Source organism: Myotis myotis, unplaced genomic scaffold (genome assembly GCF_014108235.1).
Source record: "Myotis myotis isolate mMyoMyo1 unplaced genomic scaffold, mMyoMyo1.p scaffold_m19_p_2, whole genome shotgun sequence".
NCBI lineage: Eukaryota > Metazoa > Chordata > Mammalia > Chiroptera > Vespertilionidae > Myotis > Myotis myotis.
Window position 1 is genome coordinate 108,890,098 of NW_023416324.1, and position 23,765 is coordinate 108,913,862.

The 23,765-nt window shown below is 39.2% G+C and overlaps 1 protein-coding gene across 1 annotated transcript; it reads right to left on the reverse strand.

The window, feature by feature from the left end:
- Nucleotides 1–678: 678 nt before the first annotated feature.
- Nucleotides 679–2,043, reverse strand: LOC118677404 (tRNA N(3)-methylcytidine methyltransferase METTL2A-like). The gene is given in 2 exon segments (XM_036352517.1): nucleotides 679–1,245; nucleotides 1,247–2,043. Coding segments are annotated over 2 exon segments (1,020 nt in total). The 3' UTR covers nucleotides 679–1,022.
- Nucleotides 2,044–23,765: the final 21,722 nt, after the last annotated feature.

A 23,765-nucleotide genomic window follows, 5' to 3' on the forward strand; every position in this document is an offset into this window, starting at 1 on the left:
GTTGTAGGTTCTTGGTATTCATCACTTTGAATATTTCTTGCCACTCCCTTCTTGCCTGCAAAGTTTCTGTTGAGAAATCAGCTGACAGTCGTATGGGTACTCCCTTGTAGGTAATTGATTTACTTTCTCTTGCTGCTTTTAGGATTCTCTCTTTGTCTTTTGTTCTTGGCATTTTAATTATGATGTGTCTTGGTGTGGTCCTCTTTGGATTTCTTTTGTTTGGGGTTCTCTGCACTTCCTGGACTTGTAAGTCTATTTCTTTGACCAGGTAGGGGAAGTTTTCTGTCATTATTTCTTCAAATAGGTTTTCAATATCTTGCTCTCTCTCTTCTTCTGGCACCCCTATAATTTGTACACTTGAAGCTGTCCCAGAGGCTCCTTACACTATCTTCGTATTTTCAGATTCTTTTTTCATTTTGCTTTTCCGGTTGGGTGTTTTTTGCTTCTTCGCATTTCTAATCTTTGTAAGTCATCTTCTTACTAGATCCCTCATTGGCATTTAACAAATTGATTCATCCCCACTTCTTGGTATATTCTCTTTTTTTTTTTTTTTTTTTTTTTTTTTTTTTTTTTTTTTTTTTGCTAAAAATGAAGATCCTTTTAATTTTTGGACACAGGTTATTCAGAGAAGGGAAAAGTGCTTAAAACACCTTGGAACCAGGTATTTGTATTTCAAATAACTTAATGAAACATACAATCAAATGGCACTTTATCATACATGATACTTGCACACGGAAATAATTTCTTGATGCCTTTAAAATTCCCAATTTCCATGAATACTTCGGTTATTAAGATACTATAAAGTGGCAAGAAAGATTTTTTGAGATCTCAAAGTAAGAACAAGCTGGAGGAAAGTATATATTAAAGGGCTTCACAAATAGAAAGCGTGATTGTTTGAATCTTGATAAAAGTAACTTTTTCCTAGGTCCAAGGCTCAAGTTTGTTTGATTCCTTGCACTGTCCAACATCAACAAGACACCAGTTGTGAATATTCTGTTAAAAAGCCAAGGAGCCCCATCCTGTCAGGAGCCAGTGTTGGCCAGAAGAGGTTTGCGATATTTGCACTGAATCCAAACTCGGTACATTGTCAGCTGTTTCCCTCGGTTCACTTGCAATCGGCGATCCACCAGGTTCTGAACCTTTTCCAGTCCAGCAGTCGTGAAAAGTGTGTCCAGTTCATCTTGTGTGAAGAAGTAAACTCTGGTGCCATCACCTCTCACATAGAAATTTTCAGATAGACACTGACTTGTCTGGAACAATCGCTGAAAGAACAAATATGAGGATGATAATATCAAGACTATCCCTGGGAATCGGGTAACGCTGATCTTCATCACACAAATCATGAACAAAGGCAAAACACCTTGCTGCATCATATGCTGAATTTGTCTTGACCAGTTGTATAGCTGTGGAAGAAAAATCACAACAGTAAACAAAGAGTCTTGGGTCATTGTTGGTTTGTAAAATTGGAAAGACTGTGTTTCCCACACCACAACCAACCTCGAGTATTCGGTAGGTGGCTGAGGATCCAGGAAACTCATCAGCAGAGATTTCCAAGTGACTGAGTTTCTGAGTTACCTTCTTTTCCACAGGAAGAGTCTGTGTTTTATGCCCAAGGCTGTTTGAAGAGCACCTGTGCTGTTCTTCTGTTATTAAACTGGGTCCATCCGCATTGCTCCTACATTCAGGCACTTCGCTCCTCTTATTCTCTGAGAGCAAATCCATCAAGTGATTTTGGTTCTGAATAGGTGCCAGCTCTGGGAATTCAGTGAAAAGCCAATGCCTGTCCTTGAAAAATCCATTTTCATGGATTTTGTAGAAGTCATTCCAATATTTGTGGGCATTAGTCTCATAATCAACTTGCTTCTCGGGGCAAACCCGCTGGGTGCTGTTCTCCTGGACTTTCCTCTGCGCCGCCGCGGCCTGCTCTGCCGACCACTCCACATTGTCCCAGGCATTGTGGTGGAAGACCCGCGCCGGGTCGCTCAGCAAGCGGCTCCCGAACTGCGGCCTCTTCGCGCCGGACTCCGGGCTGGAGTCTGCCATGATACCGGACGGTATATTCTCTTTTCTTGATTTTCAGAATACCACACTTTATTGGTTTTCATCCTACCTCAATTCTCAATCCTTTTAAATATTCTTTTGCTCAATTCTTCTCCTCCCTGAACCTCAATATTAGAATGCATTCTCTGAATGATTTTACCCAGATTCAAGACTCTAAACATTATTTGTAGGTCAAGAGCTGCCAAATATATATCTCCAGTCAAGACCACTCTTCTGAACCCCAGGTGAGTGTATCTAACCACATGCTCTGCATTTCCACTTGGAGGTTTAATAGATAGCTCAACCTTAACATATCCAAAACTGGACTCCTGGTATTCCTACAAAAATCTAGTCTACTTACAGCTTCAAGAGGTGGCAATGCTTTTCTTTTTCTTTCTTTCCTTTTTTGTGTGTATTGTTTTCTCAAACTTTGGTCCTCCCTTTTAAAAATATATATTTTATTGACTTCAGAGAGGAAGGGAGTGGGCGAGAGATAGAAACATCAATGATGCGAGAGAATCATTGATCAGCTGCCTCCTGCACATCACCTACTGGGGACTGAGCCTGCAACCTAGGCATGTGCCCTGCCTGGGAATTGAACCATGACCTCCTGGTTCATAGGTCAACACTCAACAACTGAGCCACAGTGGCTGAGCAATGCTTTCTTTCTGTTGCTAGAGTGACTAAATATCCCAATTTGCTGGAAACAGAGAGTTCTTAGCAAACCAGAATAAGTTAGCCAGTCTAACAGTTGCTCAAACCAAAAACATTAAGGCCATCTTTGATTCATTATCTCACATTGCATATCCAATATATTAGAAAATCCTGTTAGTTCTACCGATAACTATGATGACATTCCTTATTCCCCCATTTTTGTAATATCTTCCCATTTCAGAGTAAAAGCCAAAATCTATACAATGGCATAAAAAAACCTGCATGATCTAACTTCAACTCTTGCTCTATAAGCCCACCCCTCAGTCTATCCTTTACTTTAACTCCTACAATTCTTTCCTGTATCCATTGTGCTCTAACCACATTAATTTTCTTATTGTTCCTCTTCGCTGTGCTACTATCTTAGGATTTTTCCACTGGCTGTTCTTTCTGCTTGAAATACTCCCCAAGTATCTCAATGATTAACTCTTCCACTTGCTTCAAGTTTTGCTCAAATGTCACTCTCTTTATGATGATCATGCTGTTAAAAGTTATACTCTCATCTATTCCAATTTCTCTTCCTGTGCTCTATTTTCCCCATGATGCTTTTAATCTTTTAATGTTTTATGTTTGGTATATTCACTTTTCATGGGTAGTATTCTACCCATACTAAGCAGAAAAGCAGAGAGTTTAAAAAATATTTCTCAACTGGTAAGTACCAAGCAGCTTGAGCAGTGCCTACTACTGGAAGCACTCAATAAATATTTATTACAGAAGATTCCAAAGAGGAATGAGATGTTATCCTAGAATTTCAGAAACTTACCGTCTATTTTGAGAGTTGAGATATGATATATTGTTATGGGGTGATTAAAAATTACAGCATATGGTAGTAGCTATAAGCCTGAGAAGCATAAAAAATTGTGAGCATTTTTTTATTTGAAAAATAATATTTATTATAAGAGTTACCTAGAGACCCTTTCAACATGAAAGTTTTAATATTTTATACATTTACAAATTGGAATGTAAAGGAATTATAGAATACAGGTGTATATATATGGCCAAATTACTAGACTGACCAGTAACAATTGACAGGTTGGGGGAGAACCTGAGAGGCAAAAATATTATAGCATAGTCTACAAACCAAGGAGGAAAAGAACATATGTAATAAATATTTCCAAGGGGAGAAATAGCTTACTCTAAGCTGAAACCTGAGGGGAGAGATCTGAGAGCAACAGGGTATACTGGGCAAAGTTCTCATAGCCTCCAAGGTGATTGTGAGTGCAAGAAAACCCATGTGTGAACCTGGGAAAATAGCAAAGTGCTGGTGAATCTAGGCCTTGAAAATTAGTATTCAGTAACTTCCTCCCCAACCTCCTCTGATTTTCAGCACAGATACTCAGAAAACTGGACAAATCAATTATACATGATGACAGGAGTAGAATGAAATAGAACGAAATTAACTTGGAGAAATAGAGGTCAAAGTATCAGAGAGTGGGAGGCACTAGAAAGGAGAAAACAGTTTCTAAAATGTATCTTAAAAGCAAAATATAATATTTAAAGATGAAAGCACCATTCAGGTAGGTGAGGCCTGTAGAGCTGGTGGGGTATGAATAGGACTGGCGGCCAAATAATTTCCATAATAGACTTAAATCTATACAGATAGACTCCCCCCCCTTTTGATAACAAAGAAAGAGCAAAACTTTAAGGCATATATCTTAGTCCAATTGGGCTGCTATCAGAAACCTTAGACTGGGCAGCTTATTAGGAGCACAAATTGATGTCTCACAGTTTTGTTTTTGTTTTTATGTATTTTTTATTCTTGATAGTATTACAGATGTCTAACATTTTCCCCCATTTTACCCCCTCCTCCCAGCCCTTACCCACCCCCAAGTCTTCACCACCCTATTGCCTATGTCCATGGGCTATGCCAATCTAATCTAATAAAAGAGAAACATGCAAATTGACTGTACCTTCGCTATGCCCCAAGCCATGCCCACCAGCCAATCAGAGCAACTATATGCAAATTAACCCAACCAAGATGGCGGCCGGCAGCCACAGAGCTGGAGCAAGCAGGAGGCTTCGTTGCCCCAGCGATGAAGGAAGCCAAGCTTCAGGCCTTCCCTGGCTGGCTCTGGCCTCCGCTGAAGGCAACAAAGTTTCAATTATAGAAGATAAATAAACCCCAGATACCTGCTTCCAGCCAGCCTCCACTGGGAGCTTGGGTGGCTGGGGGTTGTGGCCAGCCTGCAAACAGCCATCAGCCACTCACCCAGGCTGGACAGGCACCCCAGCGGGGACTCCCACCCTGAAAGGGCTGTGCCCAGCCTTCAAACAGCCATCAGCCCCTCACCCAGGCTGGCCATACACTTATGGGGTGAGGGTCCCCACTGGGGGCCCTTGGCCAGCCTGAAAACAGCCATCAGGCTGGCCAGGCACCCCAGCAGGACCCCCCTCCCTGAATGGGGTGTGGTCAGCCTGACAATGGCCCTCAGCCCCTCACCCAGGCTGGCCAGGCACCTCAGTGGGACCCCTACCCTGATTTGGGACACCCTTCAGGGCAAACCAGCCAGCCCCCACCCATGCACCAGGCCTCTATCCTGTATAATAAAAGGGGAATATGCAAACTGACCCTAACAGCAGAACAACTGGGAATGACTGGTCACTATGACACACACTGACAACTGGGGGGCAGACGCTCAATGCAGGAGCTGCCCTCTGGTGGGGGAGCTCTGCTCAGGCACAAGCCCGACTGATGGCTGCCAGTATAGTGCTGGTGGTGGGAGCCTCTCCTGCCTCCTCAGCAGCACTAAGGATGTCTGACTGCAGCTTAGGCCTACTGCCAGCTGGCAAGTGGACATCCCCCGAGGGCTCCTGGGCTGCCAGAGGGATGTCTGACGGCCAGCTTAGGCCCAATACCCCAGGGAGCAGGCCTAAGCCAGCAGGTGGTTATCCCCCGAGTGGTCCCAGACTGTGAGAGGGCACAGGCGGGGCTGAGGGACCCCCGCCCCAAGTGCACAAATTTTTGTGCACCAGGCCTCTAGTAAGTATATAAGTTCTTTGGTTTATCTCTTCTCATCCCCTCATCTTCACATTGAGGTGTGTTAGTCTGTTCCATGCCTCCATGCTTCATGTCTTATTTTATTGGTCAATACATTTTGTTCATTAGATTCCACAAGTAAGTAAGATCATGTGATATTTGTCTTTCTCATATTGGCATATTTCACTTAGAATAATATTTTCCAGTTCCATCCATGCTGATCCAAAGGGAAAGAGGCCCTTCTTTTTTACAGCTGATAGTATTCCATTGTTTAAATGTCTCACAGCTTTTTTCATCCATTTATCTATTAATGGGCACTTGGACTGTTTTTAAATCTTAGCTATTGTAAACAACACTGCTATGAACATAGGGGTACATATATTCTTTCTGATTAGTATTTTGGGGTATTTAAGATATATTCCCAGAACTGGAATCTCTGGGTCAAATAGGAGTTCCATTTTTAATTTTTCTTTTTAAGGAAACTCCATGTTTTCCATAGTGGCTACACCAATACACCAGGTACAGTCCCACCAACAGTGAACTAGTGTTCCCTTTCCTCCACATCCTCGTCAAAATTGTTGTTTGTTGATTTTTTGATGATAGCCATGTGAGGTGATATCTCATTGTGGTTTTAATTTGCATCTCTTTCATGATTAGTGACTTTGAGCATTTTTCCATATATCTCTTGGCCATTTGTATGTCCTCTTTGGAGGAATGTCTATTCAGGTATTCTACCCATTTTTTAATTGAATTATTGTCTTCTCTTTGTTAATTTGTATGAGTACTCTATATATTTTGGATATTAATCCCTTATTAGATGTATCATTGGCAAATATGTTCTACCATACAGTGGGTTCCCTTTTAATATTGATGGTTTTTATGCTGTGCAGAAGTTTTTTATTTGGATGTAGTCCAGTTTGTTTATTTTCTCCTTTTTTTCCTTTGCCCTAGAGATGTACCAACAAAAATTCTGCTGAGATAACTGAAATTTACTATCTATATTTTCTTCGAATATTTTTATGGTTTTGTGCCTTTCATTAAAGTCTTTTATCCAACTTGAGCAGGTTTAAGTTGGTGGTCTAGTTTCATCTTTTTGCATGTGTCTGTCCAGTTGTCCCAACACCATTCATTGAAGAGACTGTTTTTACTCCACTGGATGTTCTTGCCTCCTTTGTCAAATATTAATTGACCATAAAAGTTTGAGTCAATTTCTGGAGTCTGTTCTGATCCATTGGTCTATATTCTTTTTCTTGTGCCAATACCAGGTTGTTTGGTTATAATGGCTTTGTAATATAGTTTGATATATGGTATTGTGATCCCTCCAACTTTGTTCTTTTTTCTCAGGATTGCTGCAGCGATCTGGGGTCTTTTATGGTTCCATATAAATTTCTGGAGTATTTGTTCTAGTTCTGTGAAGTTTCCCATAAGTATTTTAAAAGGGATTGCATTGATTCTATAGATTGCTCTGGGTAGTATAGACATTTTAATGATGTTAATTCTTCCAATCCATGAACATGGTATACGTTTCATGGAGAAACATATATAGTATATAGTATATAGTATATATATATATATATATATATATATATATATATATATATATATATATAAAATTTGTGCACTCGGGAGGATCCTTCAGCCTGACCTGTGCCCTCTCGCAGTCTGGCACCCCTCAGGGGATGTCCACCTGCTGGCTTAGGCCCACTCCCTGGGGGATTAGGCCTAAGCTGGCAGTCAGACATCCCTCTGGCAGCCAGGGAGCCCTTGGGGGATGTCCACTTGCCAGAGGGGTGCAGGCCTAAGCTGCAGTAGGACATCCTTAGTGCTGCTGAGGAGGCAGGAGAGTCTCCCACCACCACTGCTGTGCTGGCAGCCATCAGCCTGGCTTGTGGCTGAGCAGAGCTCCCCCTGTGGGAGTGCACTGACCACCAGGGGGCAGGTCCTGCATTGAGCGTCTGCCCCCCGGTGGTCAGTGTGTGTCATAGTGACCAGTCATTCCCAGTCGTTCTGCTGTTAGGGTCAATTTGTATATTACCCTTTTATTATATAGGATAGAGGCCTGTTGCATGGGTGGGGGCTGGCTGGTTTGCCCTGAAGGGTGTCCCAGATCAGGGTGGAGGTCCCACTTGGGTGCCTGGCCAGCCTGGGTGAGGGGCTGATGGCTGTTTGCAGGCTGGTCAAGCCCCCCAGTGGGGACCCTGACTCCATGTGGGTGTGGCCAGCCTGGGTGAGAGGCTGATGGCTGTTTTCAGGCAGGCCACACCCCCTTCAGGGTGGGGGTCCCTACTGGGGTGCCTGGCCAGCCTGGGTAAGGGGCTGATGGCCCTTTTCAGGCTGGCCACCCTCCCTGGTGACCCAAGCTCCCAGCCATGGCAGGCTGGAAGCAGGTATCTGGGATTTATTTATTTCTATATTTCAAACTTTGTAGCCTTAAGTGGAGTCCAGGGCTGGCCAGGGAAGGCAGGAAGCTTGGCTTCCTCCATCACCGGGGGCAACCCAAGCCTCCTGCTCTCTCTAGCTCAGTTGCCGCCACCATCAGTTGGGTTAACTTATATATTCACTCTTGATTTGCTTGTGGCTGTGGCTTATGGGCGTGGCTTGAGCATAGCAGAGGGACAGTTAATTTGCATGTTTCTCTTTTATTTTATAGGATGTTATATATACTCTATTTTTTTTTGCAATGTCCTACAGTTTTTGAAGTATAGGTTTTTTACCACCTTGGTTAAGTTTATTCCTAGGTGTTTTATTTTCCTTGTTGTTGTTGTTGCAATGGTAAATGGCATTGCTTTTTTAGTATCTCTTTCTGAGTGTTCATTATTGGTGTATAAAAATGTCATTGATTTCTAGATGTTGATTTTGTATCCTGCTACCTTACTGAATTAACTTATTAAGTCTAGTAGTTTTCTGATGGAGTCTTTAGGATCTTCTACATACAATATCATGTCATCTGCTGATAATGAGAGTTTTACTTCCTCCTTTCCAATTTGGATGTCTTTCAAATCTCTTCTTTGTCTGATGCTGTGGCTAGGACTTCCAGTACTACATTGATTCAGAGTGGTGAAAGCAGACATCCTTGTCTTGTTCCTGTTCTTAACGGAAATGCTCTTAGATTTTGCCCATTGCATATTATGTTTGCTATAGTTTTGTCATATATAGCCTTTATTATGTTGAGGTATGATACCTCTATTCCCACCTTACTGAGAATTTTTATCATAAAAGGGTGCTGGGTTTTGTCAAATGCTCTTTCTGCATCTTTTGAAATGATTATGTGATTTTTATCCTTAAATTGGGTTATGTGATGTACCACATTTATTGATTTGTGAATATTATACCAGCCTGCATCCCTGGAATAAATCCCACTTGAACATGGTGTATGATCTTTTTAATATATTTCTGCATACAATTAGCTAATATTTTGTTAATGATTTTAGCATTTGTGTTCATCAGGGATACTGACTTGTAATTCTCTTTCTTCATAGTGTCTTTATCTGGCTTTGAATTTAGGATAATGTGGGCCTCATAAAAAGAGCTTGGAAGTGTTCCTTCCTCTTGAATTTTTTGGAATAGTTTAAGTAGGATAGGCGTTAGTTCTTCTTTGAATGTTTGATAAAATTCTCCTGTAAGTCCATCTGGTCCAGGACTTTTGTTTGCTGGGAGTTTTTTAATTAGTGCTTCAATTTCATCAGTTATTATTAGCCTACTCAGGTTTTCTGATTCTTTCTGATTGAGTTTTGAAAGATTGTATATTTCTAATAATTTGCCCATTTTTCCCAGATTATCCAATTTGTTGACAAAAATTTGTTCATAGCATTTGCTTGCAATCCTTTGTATTTCTATGGTGTCCATTGTTATCACCTCTTTCATTTCTGATTTTATTTATTTTGGTATTCTCTCTTTGTTTCTTCATGAGTCTGGCTAGGGGTTCATCAATCTTTTTTATCTTTTCAAAGGACCAGCTCTTGGATTCATTTATATTTTGTATTTTTTTAGTCTCTATGTCATTTATTTCCACTCTGATCTTTATTATTTCCTTCCTTCCATTTCCTCTGGGCTTTCCTTGCTGTTCTCTTTCTAATTCATTTAGAGATAGGGTTAGATAGTTTATTAGGATTTTTCTTGTTCCTTGAAGTAGGCCTGTAATTCTATGAACATCCCTCTCAGGACTGCTTTCACCATGCCCCATATGTTTTGGGTGGTTGTTTGTTCATTTTCATTTGTTTCCAGGAAGTTTTTAATTTCTTCCTTGATCTCATTGGTAACCCACTCATTGTTTAATAACATGCTATTTAGCCCCCATGTATTTGAGTGCTTTTGAATTTTTTATTGTAGTTCATTTCTAACTTTATGTCATTGTGATGCTTGGCATTATATAAATCTTCTTGAATGTGTATAGACTTGTTTTGTGCCCTAACATGTGGTCTGTCTTTGATAATGTTCCATGTGTGATTGAGAAGAATGTATATTCTGTTGTTTTGGGGTAAAATGTTCTGTAAATATGGGTTAGATCTAGTGTGTCATTTAAGGTCTCTGTTTCCTAGTTGATATTTTGACTGGAAAATCTATCTAGTGATGTAAATGGGGTGTTAAAGTCCCCTACCATGACTGTATTATGGTCAATTTCTCCCCTAAAATGCATTAAGAATTTGTGGTTTGTTTTTTTTTAATGTATTTGGGTGCTCTGATATTGGGTGCATATATGTTCAGAAGGGTTATATTTTCTTGTTGAAACATTCCCTTTGGTATTATGTAGTGGCCTTCTTTGTCTCTTGTTATGTCCTTTGTTTTAAAGTATATTTTGTCTGATATGAATATTGCTACCCCAGCTTTATTTCCTTTCCATTTGCATGGAATACATTTTTCCATTCTTTTTTTTAAAAATATATTTTTTATTGATTAAGATATTACATATGTGTCCTTATCCCCACGTTACCCCCTATCCTCCCTCCCCCCGCTCATGACCTCACCCCCCCCCCCATTGTCCGTGTCCATTGGTTAGGCCTATGCTTGCATATAAGTCCTTTGGTTGATCTTTCCCCCTTTCCCCCACCCTCCCCTACCTTCCCTCCAAGGCCTGACAGTCCAATCAATGCCTCTCCGTCTCTGGATCAGTCCTTGTTCATCAGTTTATGTTGTTCATTATATTCCATAAATAAGTGAGATCATGTGTATTTATCCGCTCTCCAGTTCCATCCATGCTGTGGCAAATGGTAAGAGTTCCTTTTTCTTCTTCCTCTTCTTAAAGAATACCTTTCAGCATTTTATATAATGCTGGTTTGGTGGTAATGAACTCCTTTAGCTTTTTCTTATCTGTGAAGCTCTTTATCTGACCTTCAGTTCTGAATGATAGCTTTGCTGGATAAAGTAATCTTGGTTGTAGGTTCTTGATATTCTCACTTTGAATATTCCTTGCCACTCCCTTCTGGCCTGCATGGTTTCTGTTGAGAAATCAGCTGACAGTCGTATGGGTACTCCCTTGTAGGTAACTGACTTTCTTTCTCTTGCTGCTTTTAAAATTCTCTCTTTGTCTTTTGCTCTTGGAATTTTAATTATGATGTGTCTTGGTGTGGTCCTCTTTGGGTTCCTTTTGTTTGGGGTTCTCTGCGCTTCCTTGACTTGTAAGTCTATTTCTTTGACCAGGTAGGGGAAGTTTTCTGTCATTATTTCTTCAAATAGGTTTTCAATATCTTGCCCTCTCTCTTCTTTTGGTATCCCTATAATTCTGATGTTGGTACGCTTGAAGTTGTCCCAGAGGCTCCTTACACTATCTTCATATTTTTGGAATCTTTTTTCTTTTTTGGTTGGGTATTTTTTGTTTCTTTGTATTTCAAATCTTTGACTTGATTCTTGGGATCCTCTTGTCTGCTGTTGGATCTCTGTATATTATTCTTTATTTCAGTCAGTGAATGCTTAATTTCTAGTTGGTCCTTTTTCATATCCTTGAGGGTCTCACTAGATTTATTGAGGGTCTCACTAAATTTATCAGCAGTTTCCATAAAATTCTTGAAAAACCTTATAAACGTGGTTTTGAACTCTATATCCAGTTGTTTGCTTTCCTCCATTTCTGTCATTTGTGACCTGTTTCTTTGTCTCCACACTTTTTATGCTTCCCTGTGTTGATAGAGTGGCTTTGTGTGCTAGGTGTCCTATAGGGCCCAGTGGATCAGCCTCCCCAATTACCTGAGGTGGACACTCTTGGTGTACCCCTTTGTGGGCTTTGTGCACAGTCTTGTAGTTAAGCCTTGATTGTTGTAGGATCACTAGGAGGAATTCACCTCCAGGCCAATTGGCAGTGAGAATCGGCTGTGTCTGCAGTGGGAGAACTTCTGTGCTGAAGACACCCTTCTGGGGCAAGACTTGCTTCAGTGGGGCTTTGGTGCTCCCTGAGTCTGCCCCCTGGGTGTGTCCCTTATGGATCTGAGGAGTTGTAATCCGGATGGTCCCCCTCTGACCACTGGGTACACTGGCTCTTGGAGGTTACCCAGCAGGAGCTATGAAGAGAACTGCAGATTCCCCTTTCTTTTTTGGAGTTTGGAGGTGTCCTGATGAGGCCCAGCTGTGAAGCAATGCAAGCTGCTGTGGGGCCTTGGGCCTTCTCTTGGAAGTTCTGGGTCTGTGGCCCAGCTGCAATTTGTTAGTTAATTTTCAGGTTGCAAAGGGCCAGGGCATTCATGCGCAAAAGCCTCTGCTGCAGCCTGGGTGGGGCGGGGGCTCAGGGATTCAAAGGGCAGAGCAAGGAACTATGGCAGATTCTCAGCCCTGCCCTAAGGGGCCGCACGCATCTCAGTGTCCCGACAATCCAATTGCTGCAAGCACCTCTGAGGGAAAGCCGCCCTCGATTTCCGAGTTCTGCCCACTGCCAGACAGTCCAGTTTCTCCCCGTATGAGTCCTGGGTCCCCAGAGACTTCCTGAAACCAGAGTTCAGAGCAGTTGGGAGCTTGTGACTCCCTCCCGATTCAAAAAGACAGCCGCGTCCTCAGGTACCAGCCCCTTTCCGCGCGCACAAGCCTCCGTACCTTTGCACTTTACTTCCGCAGCTCCTGACCTTCAATGTGCTTTTCTCCTTCCTTCTAGTTGTAGAATTTCCACTCCGCCAGCCTTGCTGTAAGTTCTGGATGATGTCCATTTTGTCTGTTTATTGTGTTTTGAAGTTGTTGTAGGAGGCAGCAATTTCGGTGTTTCCCTATGCTGCCATCTTAGTTTCTCTCCCATTTTTCCATTCTTCATCCTCAGTCTGTGTGTATCTTTTCTTCTGAGGTGGGTCTCTTGTAGACAGCATATATATGGGCCATGTTTTCTCATCCATTCAGTCACCCTATGTCTTTTGACTGAATCATTTAATCCATTTACATTTATGGTTATTATTGATAGGTATTTATTTATTGCCATTGTTATTTTCTTTATACTTGTGATCCTCTCTCTCTCCTTTTCTTTTTCTTCTTAAAGCAGTCCCTTTAACATTTCTTACATTGCTGGTTTGGTGGTAGTGTACTCCTTTAAACTTTTTTGTCTGGAAAGCTTTTTATTTCACCTTCAATTTTAAATGATAACCTTTCTGGATAGAGTAGTCTTGGATTCAGGGCCTCTATTTTTATTACTCTGAATACTCCATACCAATCTCTTCTGGCCTGAAGTGTTTATATTGAGAAGTCAGCTGACATTCTAATGGGAACTCCTTTATGGTAATTTTTTTTTTTTTTGTCTTTCTCTTGCTGCATTTAGACTTTAACATTTGCCATTTTAGTTATGATGTGGTTTTCTTTGGCTTCATCTTGATTGAGACTCTCTTTGCCTTCTGAATTTGTGTGACATTTTCTTTCACCAGGTTGGAGTTTTCTATCATTATTTCTTTAAAGAAGTTCTTTGTTCCTTGCTCACATTCTCCCCTTCTGGTATTCCTATAATGCAGATGTTGTTACATTTCATGTTACTCTAGAGCTCCCTTAAGCTATCTTTCTGCTTTTTAAATCTTGTTTCTATTTGCTGCTCTAATTGGATATTTATTTCTTCGTTGTCTTCCAAATCACTGATTCTTCCCTCTATTTTGGCCAATGTACTTTTATTTCTTTCCAGTGTATTCTTTTTTATTTTTAATAAATCTTTATTGTTCAGATTATTACACTTATTCTCCTTTCATTCCCTCATAGCTCCCCTCCACCTGGTTCAAACCCTACCCCATGCCCTTCCCCGCACTGTCCTCGTCCATAGGTGTACAATTTTTGTCCAGTCTCTTCCCACAACCCCCACACCCCTTTCCCCCAAGAATTGTCAGCCAACTACCTTTCTATGCTCCTGATTCTATTATATTCACCAATTTATTCTGTTCATCATATTTTTTATTCACTTGATTTTTAGATTCACTTGTTGATAGATATGTATTTGTTGTCATTTTGTTGTTCATAATTTTTATTTTACCTTTTGCTTCTTCTTCCTCTTCTTAAAGAATACCCTTCAGCATTTCATATAATACTGGTTTGGTGGGGATGAACTCCTTTAGCTTTATCTTGTCTGTGAAGCTCTTTATCTGACCCTACATTCTAAATGATAGCTTTGCTGGGTAGAGTAATCTTGGTTGAAGGTCCTTGCTTTTCATCACTTTGAATATTTTTTGCCACTCAATTCTGGCCTGCATAGTTTCTGTTGAGAAATCAGCTGACAGTCGTATGGGTACTCCCTTGTAGGTAACTAACTGTTTTTCTCTTGCTGCTTTTAAGATTCTCTCTTTGTATTTTGTCCTTAGCTTTTTAATTATGATGTGTCTTGGTGTGGTCCTCTTTGTATTCCTTTTCTTTGGGGTTGTCTGGACTTCCTGGACTTGTGAGTCTATTTCTTTCAATAGGTAGGGGAAGTTTTCTGTCATTATGTCTTCAAATAGGTTTTCAATATCTTGCTCTCTCTCTCTTCTTCTGGCACCCCCATAATTTAGATGTTGGTATGCTTGAAGTTGTACCAGAGGCTACTTACACTATCTTCATATTTTTGGGTTCTTTTTCCTTTTTGCTTTTTTGGTTGGGTGTTTTTTGCTTCTTCGTATTTCAAATCTTTGACTTGGTTCTTGGGATCCTCTAGCCTGCTGTTGGATCTCTGTATATTATTCTTTATTTCAGTCAGTGAATGCTTAATTTCTATTTGGTCCTTCCTCATATCCTTGGGGGTCTCACTAAATTTCTCAGAGATTTCTAGAAGATTCTTGAGTAATCTTATAACCATGGTTTTGAACTCTATATCCAGTAGTTTGCTTTCCTCCATTTCTTTGATTTGTGAAACGTTTCTTTGTCTCCACATTTTGGCTGTTTCCCTGTGTTGATAGAGTGGCCTTGTGTGGTAGGTGTCCTATAGGGCCCAGTGGCTCAGCCTCTCCAGTCACCTGAGGTGGACGCTCTTGGGAACCCCTTTGTGGGCTGTGTGCACAGTCTTATTGTAGTTAAGCCTTGATTGCTGTTGGTATCACTGGGAGGAGTTGACCTCCAGGCCAGTTGGCTGTGAGGACCAGCTTGTCTACAATGGGAGAACTACTGTGCTGGAGACACCCTTATGGGGCAGGACTTGCTTCAGTGGGGCTTTGGTGCTCACTGAGTCTGCCCCCTGAGTGTGTCTCTTATGGATCTGAAGAGTTGTAATCTGGTGTGGTCTCACTCTAACCACTGGGTACACTGGCTCTTGGATCTCCAAGGAGGTGCAAAGTCAGCCACTGCCTGAGGCCACCCAGCCGGAGCTACGGAGAGATCTTCAGATTCCTCCTCTTTGTTTGGGGTTTAGAGGTGCCCAGATGAGGCTCAGCTGTGAAACAATGCAGGCTACTGTTGAGCATTAGGCCTTCTTTTGGAGGCTCTGGGGTTCTTTGACCCAGCTGCAGTTTGTTAGGTTTTAGATTGGAAAAGGCCAGGCCATTCATATGCAAAAGCTGCTGTGCACAGCTTGTGTGGGGTTGTAAATTGGGTGGGATGGGGTCTCAGGGAATCACGGGGCAGTGCAAACAGCAATGGCTGTCCTTTGGCCCTGCCCCAGATAGGTCCCTGGGTCTCTGTGTCCTGCGGCCCCGTGGAGGAACAATGAACACTGTGAGCATCTCTGAGAGAAAGCTGCCCTCATGTTCCAGCCTGATGCCAGACAATCCAGTTTCTCCCAGTATGAGTCTGGGTCCCCAGAGTCTCACCCGGAATTGGAGTTCAGAGCAATCGGGAGGTTGTATCTCCCTCCCAATTGAAAAAGACAGTAGTGCACCCAACTGCCAGCCCATTTCATGCACGCCTCTCTACCTCCACACTTACGCACCTCCACACCTCCTACCAATCTCAATGTGCTTTTCTTTGTGCTTTAGTTGTCGAACTTCCACTCAGCCAGCCTTCCCATGGTTCTGGATGATATCTCTCTTGTCTTTTAGTTGTAGTTTTTGCAAGGCAGCAAGTACAGGTGATTACCTATGCCGCCATCTTGGTTCCTCTCCCAGTGTGTTCTTAATGTCAAATATATCATTCTTCATTTCTGTCTGGTTCTTGTTAATGGCCTTTATTTCCTTTGTCATGCTGTTGTTATTTTTACTAATTTCATTACACATATTTATAACCATTGCTTTTAACTCTGTGTCTTATAGGTTTTTTGCCTCCATTTCATTTTTTTTTTTCTGGAGATTCCTTCTTTTCCTTCATTTGGGGATTATTTCTTTATCTCCCTATGTTAGCCGTCTTTTTGTATGTGCTTCTATATATTAGATAGAACTGTTATGCCTTCCAGACTTTGTGAAATGGCCTTATGTAGAAAGTCCCTTGAGGGGTCCAGTGGTGCAGTCTTTTTGTTCATCTGATGTGGTTGCTATAGGAATGCCCCTTGTGTGTATTATTTTGGATCTCCTGTAGCAATTGGGACTTGATTGTTGATGTCCTACTGATGGAAGGGATCTCCCCTCTGATTTTCTTTCAGTGAGATTTAACCCCAGTGTTTTAGTGCCAGCTGTTATATAGGTGCTGACAGGGCAAAATAAGACACAACATAACCAAACCAAACATACCACAAAAATCAAATTACTCAATGCAACAATAACAGGAAAGACTAAGAAGGAAAAAGATGAGAAAACAAAGCAAACAAAAAATAAAAAAGTATACTAGAAGACACATCCAAAGACTTAGAGGGGATATAAAGAAAAAGGGAGAAAGAAGAAGACCAAAAAAATGGTAAAAAAGAGGAAAAAATAAAATAACAAATATTAGTGATATCAATAAGAATAGACAAAAGTAGAATAGAATCAGAAGAAAGAGAGAAATTAGGGATATGGGAGAAAAAAGAGAAGAAAGAAAAAAGGAAAACAATCAACCAAAAATAAAAACAAAAAAAAAAATACACACACACACACACACACACACACACACACACACTCAAAAACCTTTGGGTCCACTATTTGAGGAGCTTGCTGGATTTTGCTCTGATGTTATTGAATATGGTCCTTAAGGTGTGTCTATCCTAGGACTCCTGGATTCTACTCTGGTGCAGGTCAATGTGAGTCACTGTTCCTTTCTGGCCCTTGGCAACCTGTTTGAGGTCAGAGAGGTTGAAGTGTGAGTCCAGTAAGCGGGGACCCCATAGCCCAGGGAATGGGTCTGTCTTGAGTCTCATGCCTTGAGTGTTCCTTTTCTGGGCTGCATTACTTTCTTCCATGGAGCTGCTCCCACAGATGTCAGCTGCAGGTGTTTGGGGTCCACTGGTGTTCTATTTACCAGTAAGTACACAGTCTGGGTGGTATCTGCAGTGGTTGTTCATGTGGTCCCATTATTGTTCACTTAGGTACAAGGCGCAAGCCATGGCTTGTGTTCTTGGGGAGCCTGCATGCACAGGTTCTGGGGCCGGATGTCTATTGGTTCAGGCCCGGACCAGGGCTGGTCTGGATGGTGGCAAGGCTAGGCACCTATTTGCTGCCACTCCCCATTGCCTCCTCCCAAGGAGGACCTTGTAAACCCTTCAAACTGGCAAGGTTTCTGAGTCAGAGCCACACCTGGGGAATACCTGTGGTGGTAGCAGGGGCTCTTTGTCCAGGAGAGCCCAAACTGCCTCCCCTGAGACTCCTGAGTGATGGTACCATCACACACACTCTCTCTCTCTCTCTCTCTCTCTCTCTCTCTCTCTCTCTCTCTCTCTCCCTCTCACTCCCTTACTCACTCACTCCAGTCCTGCCAGCTGCCATGTTGGAATACTAATTTCTCAGTTTTGGAGTCTGGAAGTCCAGGATCAGGGTGCCAGCATAGACAGGTGAGGGCCCTCTCTCTGGTTCTAGCCAGTGCCTTATCACTATGTCCTCATTTGGTGGAGGGGCTAGGAGTCTCTCTGGAACCTCTTTTATAAGAGCACTAATCCCATTCATAAAGACCTTGCTCTCATGACTTAAGCACCTCCCAAAGACTTCACCTCCCAAAACCATTATGTTTGGACATTAGAATTTCAATATATACAATGGGGCTGGGGCACAAACATTTAGACCACAGCTATAGTTAGGGAAACTACAGTATTTTAGTAAAATCCATCTCATTTAAAATGTGAGGGAAAATACAATCTAAATATTATAAAAAGGTACTACAAAAAAGTTATGCATCCCAACAGACCATGAGAGCACATAAGAAAAAAAAGTGGTTTGTAAACAGACGGGGACTCACACTTCAAAGGAGAAGTTTTAAAATAATAGATAATTATGAAATTCAAAATCTGAGACATTATATGGTTAATGATAAGTATATGTGAAGGCAGGATTGGCAAATACCAAAATGAATTGGAAAAGAATAAGAAAAATATTTAGAAAGAAAACTACAGTTAAGCATGAGTTTTTGGAAAAACAAGAAGAATTGATTCTATAAACAGTTCATACTTTCTGTGTACATGGAGCCAGAACAGTCTATATCAAGATATAGCCTTACAAAACTATTAGACTTTAAGTAAAAATTTCCTTTGAAAATCCAAACACCCCTTGCCACCAATAGCAACTTATGCATACAAATCAAGTAATAAATAATGAAAAGAAAATGAAAGTAGCATCAAATTTCTCAGCAGCAACATTTTAAGCTATAAAGCAATGAAGTAACATTTTTTAAGTACTCAGCAAAAGAAAATGTGAGCCAAGGTTTTTATACCCAGCTAGATATGCTTTTGGTACAAATGCTACAAAGAGTTATGAACATGCAGTACTTAAAAGAATATTATTCTAATAAAGTTTTCTTGAGGAATTTACTACGGAAAAAAACTTCAGAAAAACATAATATCTGGAGAGCTTCTTTATTAGATTTTCAAGGAATCGCAGTAAGAATTTAAAGACTGAAATATGATGATGAAAATTACAAAATACAGTTTGAATACTATACAGTCTTATGTTGGCTATATGATGCAAATAATTTAAAAACAGAGTAGAGTAAATGAAAAGTAGAACAATTTTCCCACTGGCACATTAGTATTAACCATGAAGATATTCTTTAAAATTGATAAATGAAGAACACGAAGTTTAAATACATTTTGCTTAACAAACATCAACACTAAGATAATATTAAAGAAGAGAGAAAAAGAAGCAGTTACTTGATGGCATTAATATTGATAATACAAAAAAAAAAAAACCCACCCTGATAATTTCAGAACAAGGTTGTGGTTAAAAGTATTATAGAAAGGTACTAATACAAAGTTATCCATTAGAAAAAGAGTTCAAATGTTCCCAAATAGCAAAAGATAGAATAAGGGAAAAGATAGCAAAGCAAACAGCTAACATAATGTAATATATATTCATATACACCATATATATACATATATTTATATATACCATAAAACATAATAATCTGTTATAGAATGAAAACCAAACATATTAGTTGTTTCAACACATGTTAGTGCACTTAACTTACATAATATAAAACAGATATTCAGATTTAACTAAAAAAGCAAAATTCAACTTTATGCATGGAAAAAATACCTACAATAAAATGAATTGAAAGGCTAAAGATAAAAGCATGACAAAAATGTAACAAGTAAAGGCAAGTAAGAAGAAAGCTGGGGCCATAATCTTGATCTAAAACAGGTAGAATCCAGGCCAAGAAGCATTAAACAATACAAAGTAGGACATTCTATAATGCTAAAAGCTACCATTCACACTGAAAATATTAATATCTAGTCACCAAATATCAGTACAGCTTTCATAGAATAGAAGTGATAGGAGATAAAAGCAGAAACAGACAAATAACAAAAATAGGAAACTTCAGCACACCATGCTCAGATCTAAATAGATCAAGGGGACAAAATGTTAGAGAACATAGAAGACTCAAAATCATAAGATAAAGTCTATAGATATATAATAAGAACTTTATCCTGATAGCACAAAATATTCCCTATTTTCAAGTGTATATAAACATCTACTAAAATTAGCTATATATTAAGTTACAAATAATAAAATAGTTATTTGTAACCTAACATTATTTGTTTTGCTCAATCCCTTCCTTCCTTTCTTTCTTTCTTCCTTCCTTTCTTCCTTCCTTTCTTTCTTTCTTTCTTTCTTTCTTTCTTTCTTTCTTTCTTTCTGTGAGTAAGTCATTTATTCTCAAACAAATAATGTTATTAGGCAATGATGCAATAAATCCTCAGGTAGTAGTAACAATAACAAACAACAACAAAAAAAAAATCCCCTACAACCGGAAACTTAAAAGTTAATTTCTAAATCAGAGAAAGTACCATATGATTTCATTCATATGTGGAATCTAAGGAACAACATAAACTTTAAAAAATAATATCAGGCTATAGATAGAGAACAGTCTGACAGCTGTCAGAGGGGAAGGATGTTGCAAGGCTCATGATGGCAGGGGGGTGGGTAGAAAAGAGATCAACTAAATAATTTTTATGCATTTATGCATAACCCATGGACATAGACAATAAGGTGGTGGAGGCCTGGGGAGAGAGGTGGGGGAGGGCTATAAGGGGTCAATGGGAGAAAAAAGGGAACTATATAATATTTCAACAATAAAGATTTTTTTTAATGTGATTTCTGTTTTACCTTATGCATCATGAAAATAAATGTTTTACTCACTACAAAAAAACAACAACAACAAAAAAAACTATCCAGTTTAGCTCAATGGATAGAGCATAGGCCTGCAGACCTAAGGGTCCAAGGTTCGATTCTGGTCAAGGGCACATGCCCATGTTGTGGGCTCGATCCCCAGTGGGGAACGTGCAGGAGGCAGCTGATGAATGATTCTCTCTCATCATTGATGTTTTTCCCTCTCCTTTCCTCTCTGAAGTCAATAAAAATATATATATTTAAAAAAAGAAAAAGGTGAAGGGATTAAGCAAAGCAAACAAACAAACAAACAACCTCATAGACAGATAACAGTATGGTGACTACCAGAGGGGTAGGTTTGGGGAGGTGGAGGAGAGTAAAAGTGGGATAAATGGTGATGCAAGGAAACTTGACTTGAATGATAGCAGTGGAGATGGAGAAAAGTAAGCAGATTTTAGATTTTTTGTGTGTCGTAATCTGGAGAACTTGGGAAAGGATTGATGTGAATGGTAATGGAGAGTAGGACACAAAGAATAGTCATGGGTTCACTTGCACACACCAGGTGGTTGAAACTACCACTTTGTGAGAAAAGAAATTTTAGGTGTGGTGATGGTAGAATGTAATTTGCAAAATAAATTACAAAATAGATAATTCATAGCAAAAGAAATTTAAAAGACTGAGAAAATATGATTAAGTTCACTGTATTCTTCATCAAAGAAATCTATACTAAAGTAAATATACAATTTTTAACCTATCAAATTAACAAATTATTGATGACAGTAGTAAATGAACACTTTCATACCTTACTAATTTTTATAAACATTTTACCTTTCTGATTAGCAATATAGAATTACATGATCTATGACCTATAATTCCATTTCTAGGAATGTATCCTGAAGAACTAATTAGTTATTTGGACCAAATCTATGTGTAAGTATGCCAATCACAGACTTACATATTAGCAAAAATTGGGAGTCAAACACTAAATTCATTATGTAAATTTTAAATGACAAATGTTAAGTAATTATACTAAAATACAATAAATATCTGCATAGTTATCATTAATCATGGTTTTGAAGGCATAGTTTAAATTAATGGAGAGTTCTTTGTTTTTTTATATATTTTATTGATTTTTTACAGAGAGGAAGGGAGAGAGATAGAGAGTTAGAAACATCGATGAGAGAGAAACATCGATCAGCTGCCTCCAGCACATCTCCCACTGGGGATGTGCCCACAACCCAGGTACATGCCCTTGACCGGAATCGAACCTGGGACCTTTCAGTCCGCAGGCTGACGCTCTATCCACTGAGCCAAACCGGCTTTGGCCAAATGGAGAGTTCTTTGACATTAGCTAGCTATCTGCACAAAGTCTCATTCTAAAAATACAGATATAGTAAATTCACATAAAAATAGGCAACAAAAATATGTCAAGGTAAAGTACCACACAAAGTTGCAATTAAAAAAAAAATGAAAGAGTAGCATAACATTTCTAAAGACAATGAAAGCTTGTTCTAATGGCTCACTTAAAAATAAAAAATCGCATACTGTTTCAAAATAAGTTAAAAGTCATTAAGAAAATTATTCAAGACATAAAATAATAGCCATAACATTAAATTAAAACCTCAGAAATAAAGTAACATTGAGTGAGAACACTTGAATTCTATACAGTGATTAGAATTGTGGGTTCTTGTGTGACTACCGCAGCCTCAACTATGAATATTCTAGAACACACACATATATGTACATTGGTACAGACACCAGACAAGAAAAAATGTCCCCCACTATTATATCTAGGTGATAGAATTACAGATGACTTAAATGTTCTTATATTTCTTATACAATGAATATATACTCCTTCTATAGGACCTCATGTACAGAAGATAAAAATAATGATTCATTTTAATCTATGACATATCATCTTTTGTTCACATGAGGTCACTTTTTCTTGTTTTATTTGTGTTTATTCTCCTTATTTCATCCCTAGTTCTATTCCCCTTCATTTTATAAACAACTATTCCCCTGTCATTAATGCATACCACTTTTTTTATATGTATTTTAGGAAACATTTTAATTTTGTGAGTACGCATTTTAGTTTATATCAATGGACAACTCTTTGAAATTGGCAAGCTATCAGTACCAAGCCTCATTCTAAAAATACAGATGAAGTAAATTCACATAAAATATGCAACAGAAATCTATCAAGCTAAAGTACTATACAAAGTTATAATCAGAAGAATGAAAAGGTATAGCATAACATTCTTTAAAAAAAATCATGTTATAAATGACATATTTTAAAAATATCAATTCTATTACTATATTAAAATAAGCTAAAAGACTACAAATAATTCAAGACATGCTGAAGAACAATATAAACATAAAGTAGAAAAACTCAGAAATTAGTGACAGAGTTAAAGAAAAATTAAAATACTATAAAGGAAAACTCATACTAGAAATGAAGGCTAAGCTAGTAGAAATACAAGAGTAAACAAAAATATCATGCCTTAGGACAATTACAAGGTAAAAGGGAGAAAACGTAAAAATCAACAGTAAACAATAAAGGAGACTTAAAATATTTAAATAAAGAAACAAATCATAGTGGTGGGAAAAGTAGACCCAACATGTGAATATAGGAATCCCTGAGGAATGAACCAAAGCAAAAAAAATAGAAGTAATATTAGGAACTAGAACACACTACTTTTTAAAAACACACACACGTTCAAAACTACATGTTGAAAGAGTACCTTTATTAATATAGAAAAGACAACATCAAAACAAATTGTAAAATCATTGTACTTCAAAAGAAAGGAAAATATCCCAAAGGTATTTAAGCAAAATAATTCTGAAATAAACTTAGATTACTATCAGAACTTTTGACAGCAATTTTTTAACTCCCCCAACCCCCGACACACAAATAAATAGTATAGTTAAGATGTTCAAAAGAAGAAAATGTAAACCAAATACTTTTAAAAAATATATATTTTTTATTGATTTTTTACAGAGAGGAAGGGAGAGGGATAGAGAGTTAGAAACAA